Source organism: Epinephelus moara, chromosome 8, assembly GCF_006386435.1.
Source record: "Epinephelus moara isolate mb chromosome 8, YSFRI_EMoa_1.0, whole genome shotgun sequence".
In the NCBI taxonomy this organism is placed as follows: domain Eukaryota; kingdom Metazoa; phylum Chordata; class Actinopteri; order Perciformes; family Serranidae; genus Epinephelus; species Epinephelus moara.
Window position 1 is genome coordinate 44,885,973 of NC_065513.1, and position 9,068 is coordinate 44,895,040.

At 42.9% G+C, this 9,068-nt stretch overlaps 2 protein-coding genes across 2 annotated transcripts in view; one reads left to right on the forward strand and one right to left on the reverse strand.

Moving 5' to 3' along the window:
• Positions 1-2,499, reverse strand: part of ccdc180 (coiled-coil domain containing 180) — a 15,063-nt gene extending 12,564 nt beyond the window's left edge. Inside the window, exons 1-5 of the mRNA XM_050052069.1 lie at positions 2,265-2,499; positions 1,062-1,159; positions 855-943; positions 431-540; positions 239-358 (exon numbers count right to left, since the gene is read on the reverse strand). Coding sequence (XP_049908026.1) covers positions 239-358; positions 431-540; positions 855-943; positions 1,062-1,159; positions 2,265-2,324 — 477 coding nt within the window. The 5' untranslated portion in view covers positions 2,325-2,499. The remainder of the gene's footprint in view (positions 1-238; positions 359-430; positions 541-854; positions 944-1,061; positions 1,160-2,264) is intronic.
• LOC126394668 (WD repeat-containing protein 5-like) overlaps positions 1-9,068 on the forward strand; it is a 181,173-nt gene that overhangs the window by 71,356 nt on the left and 100,749 nt on the right. The gene's annotated exons all lie outside the window — the stretch shown is intronic.

Sequence of the window (9,068 nt, forward strand, 5' to 3'; positions counted from 1 at the left end):
TCCTCAGTTGCTCTTCCTGAGGTTTCTACCGTTTTTTTCCCTGTTAAAGGGTTTTTTTTTGGGGAGTTTTTCCTGATCAGCTGTGAGGGTCATAAGGACAGAGGGATGTCGTATGCTGTAAAGCCCTGTGAGGCAAATTGTGATTTGTGATATTGGGCTTTATAAATAAAATTGATTGATTGATTGATTGATTGAGAGGACACGCCCCCAGATCCTTCAGAGGACACGCCCCCTGTACCTGCACGCTGAGGTGATCCAGGTGTTCCATTCTGTCCTTCAGGTTGTTCAGTCTGAGGTCCACGTCCTGCAGAGAGGACAGCAGCTCCACACTGATGGTCCTCGCCTGAGACTCACACTCCTGAAACACAATATGTAAATTAGTACACACACTGCTCTAACCTGAGCTACCTCATGTGTAGTTTATACGTACCTGTGACAGGTGTGTGAGTTCTGTCTTCAGCTGTTTCAGAGCTTCTTTGTGTTTTTTGTTTTTTCTCTCCGTCAGTCGTTCGATGATGTCAGAGCTCGGCTGATCGACCACTGAAGGAGAGACAGAGAGGGGGTGGAGCTTCAGCTGTGAGGACTGAAAACATCAGTGAACCTGTGAAACTCCTCACCTGCAGACTGAGACACTGTGATGTGTTCAATGTCTCTACGTAAAGTCTGTACAAATGACCACTGAGACATATTTCAGCCCTCACTCATCTCACAGGAGTCTGATCGTCTGTACAGAGGTCACATCCTGATGGATTCTGGGTAATATTCCAGGTGACGTCTGAGGTCACAGGTCACGTAGTGTCCACTTCAGGATCTGTGACGACATTTATTTATATATGATTATATCAGATACGAACCCACAGAGTCAGGAAGTCTGCTGACATCATCAATGTCATCATCATCATCATCCACCTGCTGCCCCCTGCTGGAGGGAGGACACAACAACCTGATGGACAGACGGACAGAGAGACGGACAGACGGAGACATGATGTTGAATATGTTATTCATGGATGTACAGTACACGCCAGACAACAGAGTGAGCGTCCCTCTGTCTGTCTGTCTACCTGCTGGTCGTGCTGCAGTGTGTGACACTGTCCTCCGCAGACAGACAGTCTGTCCTTGTGTCTTTGCGTCCAGCCAGCAGAGATCTGGACAGCTGGACCTACAAAACACACAAACAGGAACACACAGTCAGTGTGAATCACAGCAGCCAATCAGAGCTCAGTACCACAAATCAATCTGAACTGTGGGTCACCACGCCCACCAGTGGGTGGAGCCTGCGCATCAGCTCACAGCTACTGTAACTTAGTCTGGGGCCGTTAGTGGCCATTTTGGTAAGGAACCGGAACCAGGGCAAGTGAGACAGGATCCGGAATTCGATGGATGAGCCTTTCCGTCAAAATAAAAGCACCAAGCTAATAAAAATGTGGTGAAACTTTTTAATTTAAAGAATATAATTTACAAGAAAAGCCCCAAGCCATTAAGTTAATCCATTTTATTTATTTTATTTTTTTTTTAAAGATATTTTTTGGGGCATTTTGGCCTTTAATGTATAGGACAGACAAGTGTGAAAGAGAGAGAGAGAGAGAGAGGGAGTGACATGCAGCAAAGGGCTGCAGGCTGGAGTCGAACCTGGGCCGCTGCAGCTACAGTCTTGTACATGGGACACCTGCTCTACCACTAAGCCACCGACGCCCCAAGTTAATTGATTTTCTTACACCCCTCATCACCCCAAAATGATGGTGCGCCAGAATTTAACGTTTTACTTTGGTGAACACTTTTACTTTGATGAATTTGGTGAATTCCGGATCCGCTCTCTAGACCAGAACCAGAATCCAGACAAAATTCAGAGTGAATGGAAACCAGGCTCTGCGCCGTACGTGAAGAGCCTGGTGACGCGAGGCTACACAGATCTCTTTGAAGTTCAGTGGAGAGAGCAGTGATGATGTCACCACGACCACATGACCCATACAGACACACACATGTCAGAGAACTGATGATGTCATCCAGTGTTGAAATAACATCACACTGTGACATCACTGCTCCTGCAGGTAACTATCTGTCCACCTGTTTGAGGTCTGAACCTGGAGACGGTCACACTGGGACCTTTGACCTTCACTGAGACACTGACACAAGGTTTAAATGTGAGAACATCAACAAATCAAATACAGTGACAGGAAGTGAAAAGGCAGTGACGTCAGAAACATGTAGAGGTGTAACCTGCTGCAGAGTGACAGGAACTCAATGACCTTTGACCTGTGACCCACCTGAGCGTCAAACAGCTGCCGGTAAACCTTCCCGCTGGGCACCGCTCTGCTCTCACACATACCGGTGATTTAACGGCAGTTAGCCCCTCCAGGTGGAACCGGACCCGGGCTGGAGGTCTGTTATTCCTCGTTGAAATTAATCTGTTCGGTGGAAAATGTTTTTCTCTCCGGTCGTCATCGTAAAAAGTCCGTTAAAGTCAGACTGTCGGTTCCTGCTTCTATCAACGGACGTTTGTGTCTCTCCGTCACCATGACAACGAGCGTGCCGAACGCTTTGCAACGTTCAATGTCCGCGAAGAAAATTGTACATCCTGATACTGTAGAAAAATCACTTTAAACAGCTGCTGAAGAAAAAAACGGAGTCAGAGTTTAACATGACATGTCTTTAATGAGGTGAACTGTCCCTTTAGACCAGGTGTTCACAACCTGTGGGTCGGGACCCCCCCATGGGGCCCCCAGATTTATATGAAGGGCCACACGTGACTACAGAGAAAAGACAGTAAGGGAGTGTTCTGTACTTATCAGAGGAAGAGGGGCTGAGGTGTGACCCCCTACAACATAAATTAGCTTTTAGATTTTTCATGTTTGAAAGTTAAAAGTTTAAAAAGTCTCAGTTTTTCACTCTTGTCATGTTAACGGACAGATTTTAAATGAGACGTAGAACAAAGTGATTCTGATTTCCTGCCTGAAGTGTTTGTCACACATGACGTGTCCAAGGATCGCTGGAAATTTGAAAGTCTAATGATAATTTCTGTTACAGTTTCTTATTATGATAAATGGTAAAAATAAAAATTACAAACATATTTTAAAGAAAAGAAAACGACATATTTTTACAGATAACGTGTCAAAATCTGCACAAAGTTTTACAGAGCAAAAAATTCTGCGGAAAAAAAAAATCACCAAAAATGTATAAAACAAAACAAAACATAACAAACACCCCAAAAAGCCAAAATCTGTAAAAAAAAAAATGTAAGTGGAAAAAACTCACAAAAAATATTTAAAAAAAGAGGAAAAAACAAACACAATTTTTTTTTCAACTTTATGTTTATTGAGCAACATTGTCAAATATAATATACATCACACATGTTCCAGATGTTACATATTCTTCTTTTCTTTTAAATTCTACAAAAAAAGGAAATGATAGTAATAATAATAATAATAATAAAATATAAAATAAACTATTCATTTCCTTTAACAGCCAGTTTGTGTACCACTTTCCAGACAACTTTTATCTGCCCACTCATTCAAACACACATCTAAGTGTAAGCACATTTTCCTCTCACAATTGCTGGCCCTCTCATCAGCCTAACCCTTCTATGAAACAACATTATCCTGGACCAGTGTTTATAAGACCATTAGCTGCCCAATACCAAATAGGACTGAAAAATGAACAAGCCCAACAGGTTATAAAAAGGTAACAGACTCACCAAAATTAACAGGACAACAGCAGTCGTGGATCCCCATCTCATCACCAGTAAGTCACCTGATGTGAAAATTGGTAAAATGTAAGTTTTCCACACTTGCCTATCTCCATTCCTCCCCCACCACTTCAAACCAAGGTGCCCATCGGTCTGTGAATTGTGCATTTTGCAGTCTCAAGATAAAAGTTATTTTTTCCATTGTATAAATTCTTTTAACTACTGACTGAAATGCATCTAATGTTGGGGAGTCTTTTTTAAGCCAGTTCAGGGTTATTGCTTTCTTGGCTGCTGCAAGTAGTCTATGCAGCAGGTATATCTTTTTCCTGCTAATCCCCGCTTCAGGGATGGCCCCAAGGATGGCCAGCAGTGGATCTCTGGGTAGAGAAAAACAAATATTTTATCCAGTAAGTCTAATATCTCCCTCCAAAAGTTGTCCAACAGGGGGCACTTCCAAAATATATGTGTGTGGTTTGACTCTTCTCCACACTCCCTCCAACATGCACTTGTTTGACTGAGGTCTATTTTGGAAAGGATTAGAGCAGTTCTAAAGAATCTATGGACTATTTTCCACTGGAACTCTCTCCATAGATTTGCATTAGTGACTTTGTGCATGTCTGATGCAATATTATCCCAGACCTCCTCGCTTATTTCTAGTTCGAGCTCTGCTTCCATTTTTGTTTGATATGTAGGGTGTTTTCTTGTTTCATGTTTGATAATATTCTTTCACCTAGGAGTACACTATTTCATTTCTTTTGTACTCAGTACTAAGAGATGACAAATATAAAACCTTTGACCTTTGACCTTTGTATACACTAGATATTGGTCTCCTTATGTGCTCTCTGTTTTGAATCTTTGTCAGGTATTGCTCAGTAGATGAGTCAGATTTTTTAATGCGGTTCCAGTCTGGATGTTTAAGCAAATAACTTCTTATCTGAAGATGTCTATAAAAATCCGATCATGGCAGGTCGAATTCATTAATCAACTGTTCAAATGTTTTCAATTCCTGATCCTCAATGAACTGGTGGATGAAGTCAAGATTTAGATGTCTCCGTCTTTTGTATCCTGCATCCAATTTTAGGGGTATAAAACCTTTTAGATGAGCAACACCTGACAAAAGTGATACATCACCAGGGAGGCCAAAAATCCTCTGCACCTCTCTCCATGCTGCCAGTGTAGTTTTGGACCATCTACCCAGGGTCTTTTCTAGGGCTTTATTTTCAGTGAATGGAACATTTGATAAAGGCGTTAGAGTACAGAGTGACTTCTCAATTTCCAACCACCTTGTGTCTCTCTTGTCTAAAATCCAAACTGTCAAAGCCCCTAGCTGACAGGCCAGCCAGTAATGTCTAAGGTGGGGGAGTCCCCACCCTCCATGTTGTTTAGAGAACTGCAGAGTTTTGTATCTGACACGAGGACGCCTTCCCTGCCAGATAAATCTGGAGATGAGGCAGTCTAAAATTGTAAACATGTTTTTGGTGGTGTGAGGGGCAGCGTTTGGAAAAGAAATAACAACTTAGGTAGCACATTCATCCTAATACTCTCTATTCTACCTGAGACAGTGAGGGGCAGCACAGCCCATCTATTAAGATCAGCACATATATTGTCAATTAATTTAATGTAGCTTGGTTTATATAACTAATCCAGATTTTGTGTTATAGTGGTTCCCAGGTAGGAAATGCCATCCTTTGGCCACTTGAACGAGAATGCTGCTCTCATCTGGTGTGTAATAAGCGAGTTCAGGGCCAAGGCTTCTGTTTTATTAACATTGACTTTATATCCTGAGAGGGTTCCAAATTTGGCAAAGCAGTCCATCAGCTTTGGAACTGAATTTAGGGGGTCTGATACATAAACTAAAACGTCATCCACATAGAGCGAGATTTTATGAATTTCGTTGCCACTTTCTATACCTTTAATATTTGCATCCTCTCGTATCATCTGTGCCAGTGGCTCAATGCTTAATGCAAAAAGGAGTGGTGACAGCAGACACCCCTGGCGTGTCCCTCTACCTAGTTCGAAAGCTTGAGATATATGTCCGTTGACTCTGACCATACTCTGAGGAGCAGTATATAGCAGCTGGATCCATCTAATAAAGTTTGGGCAAAATCTGAATTTATTCAAGGTTTTAAGTAAAAACAGCCAGGATACGCGGTCAAATGCTTTTTCAGCGTCAACCGCTAATACCATGCAGGGGACTGGACAGATATTACTATGCTCCATAACATTAAGTAGTCTGCGAATGTTATCCGGCAAATGCCGGCCGACTATAAAGCCCGTCTGGTCCGGGTGTATTACAGTAGTGATGACCGATTCAACTCGTTTAGCTAGTATAGACGTCAGCAATTTACAGTCTGTATTTAAGAGTGCAATCGGCCTGTAAGAGGCGCCGTCTGTGGGATTGGGTATCACCGAAATGATCACCTCCTTCCAGGTCGACGGCAGCTCTCCTTTCTCAAGAAGCACTGGAGTATACTCTCTCCAAGATTAGGCTGATGAGATCTATGTAGTTCTTATAAAATTCATTGGTGAATCCATCTGTACCGGGCTCTTGTTGTTTCTAAGGGTTTTAATCGCCTTCTTGTTTGGCCTTTTTCAATTTATTCAGATTTTCAACCGACGTATTTTCTTGATGTTGTTTTTCAAGGTCATCTACCTTATTTTCCAGTTCTATACGTTTAGCTGTCCTAGCCTTTTTAAAAGTTGAAGCTAATTGGATTATCTTTCCCCGTAACACTGCCTTGGCCGCTAACCAGAGTATGATCGGGGACACATCGTCTTTATCATTACATTTCAGATAAGAGATAAACTCGTCTCTTAGAGAAGCCTGAAATGCCGGTATCCCCAACAGGGAGGTATTTAATCTCCATATACTAGAAGTGGCCGCCCCCCCCACATCCCAGACCACTTACACTGGTGCATGATCAGACAGGGTTATATTGTGAATTTGACAATATACCGCCCTAAATGATTCATTACTAGGCATAAAAAAATAATCAGTCCTGGAGTATGTGGAGTGAGGGTGGGAGAACAATGTATAATCTCGATCCCTTGGGTTTTTATATCTCCAGACATCTAGGAAGCCAAATTCTTCGCAACAATTTTTAAGGGCCCTACTCATTGTTGTTGGTTGAATGTTTGAATTCGTACTTTTATCTAGAAATGGATTTAGCACACAATTGAAATCTCCTCCAGCTAGTAACATGCCTTGCACCTTTACAAGTACTAAGTCAAATATGTTTTTCATAAATTGTGGGCTATTGTCATCTGGGGCATAGACATTTAACATTGACACCCAGACTCCATTTATCGTACCATTAATCAAAACATAACGTCCCTCTTTGTCCTGAAATGAAGAGTCAATACAGAATTGTACTGATCTATGTGTCAAAGTTGCTACACCCCTTCTGCGACCAGATTTATGAGAGGAGTAAAAAACCTGTGAGGCCCATGATTTATTTAATTTCTTGTGTTCGGCATCAGACAAATGTGTTTCTTGAAGGTAAGCAATACTACAATTCATCTGTTTCAGCTGATGCAATATTTTCCTTCTTCTTTGGGGGCTGTGCAAACCCTTCACATTATATGCAACCACCCTACAGCCCAACATCTTGGACAGCTGGTGTCAATGCCCAACAGTGGGGCTTTACTACCATCTGTAGGACTGAGTATGTCATGTGCCTTTTAACGCTTTTCAGACAAAATATTGTGACCGGGAGCACCGCGGCTGCCATTAGTAAACATCTTTTCCTATGGTGTGTATGGAACATGTAACAATAATAAGAGAACAGAACTATGTACATAGCTATGAAAAGGAATACAGTAACTTCCATCTTAGTGGCCCACTGTCCAGTGAGCCTACTCTGTCAGCCACCCAAAGTTACTACATGTGGTCTGTTATCACTTGTACAGATACTCAGAGTGGTGACAGAATAAAGGAGTGTCCAGAACATCTAGATGTCTGGGCCTGAGACTGTCCGGTGTTAAGACAGTCACGCAACTTTCTTAAAATGTTAATGAGAATTCCTTGCATTTGATTCCCCTTAAATATCCCTGGACCACCCATTCTTTCATTACCATATGCTTCGGTGGTTTCACTAAGAGCCATGATATAGAAGTTTGTAAAACAGTGTCATTGTAATAGGTTCCATGCCCCCACTTTTACGTTACACGTGAACTTACTTTATGTCTGATGCTCTTCTCATCTCTGCACCTCCGCTACAGAGCGATTCAATATCTCTCACCAATGTGCGTGTGAGCTGCTCCCCCCGGGACGGAGCGGGACCGTCCATCCCCGCTGGTGCAACTCTTTCTCCATAAGTTCAGCTTCCAACAATCTTGCAGTGATGCCCAGGTGCTTCAGTTGGTTTGCCGCCTCCCAAGCAGAGTTGAAGCTCTTTTCCTGTCATTCAAAGTGACTCTCAACACCGCCGGGCAAGAAGACCTGAACTTGATCTTGCGCTCCTTCAGCTGCCGTTTGATCTCTCTGTATTCCCTGTGCGGACGCTGCAGGGTGGTGGAGTAGTCATGTTCCAGAGTGATACGACTCCCTTCAAACTGTAAGTCTTTTGTATTCCAGCCTTTGTACGGGATCTGTTGCTTTGTCTGGAAGTGAAGAAATTTCCCCACAATTGATCTGGAGATATTGGGGTTTGTAGGTTTTGTCGCAAGCGACCTGTGCGCGCACTCGATGCCGAGGTTGTCATCTTTGGGTAGTTTGAGTGCTACTTTCAGTAATCTTACTGTGAAGCCGAGCATATTCTCACCACCCTCAGTGCCTTCTTTCACTCCGTAAATCTGTAGTTTTGACCTCCTCAAGCGGTTTTCAATGTCTTCACAGTGCGCTTCTAAACAGCGTTGTTTCCGTATCATATAGGCCAGCAGCCTCGCTCGCACATCGTTATCCTCCGTGTTGCTCACTCTTTGCTCGGCCTCGTCCAGTCTGTTTTCACAGCCTCGTATTTGCTCCTTCACCCCTTTTAGTGAGTCTTCAATTTTGTCTAAGCATTCCGTCAGGTCCTTTCTCATTCCTTTCATCTCAGCCAGGACTTTGGCCATCATGTCGCTGGCAGCACCTGTTTTCTCGTTAGCTGCAGTCAAGCTAGCTTCCAATGCGGTTGCACTCTCGTTCTTGTGGCGACTTCTTTGGTTCATTTTTAGTGCTGTGTCAGTATAGGCAAACTGTCCTTCTGTTCTTTTTCAAAAACCATCGTTAATTATAGCTGCTGTGCAGCGATGGGTTGGGTCCGGGCATTTTTAGGCAATTCTGAGCAACAAGCAGAAGAATTGGAAGACATTTAGGAATTTAGCAACACAATCTGCCTTTTGCATCAGCTGAGGCTTGAACTCACAACCTCTGCGACTAAGAATCAATTTCTATCTCACTGAG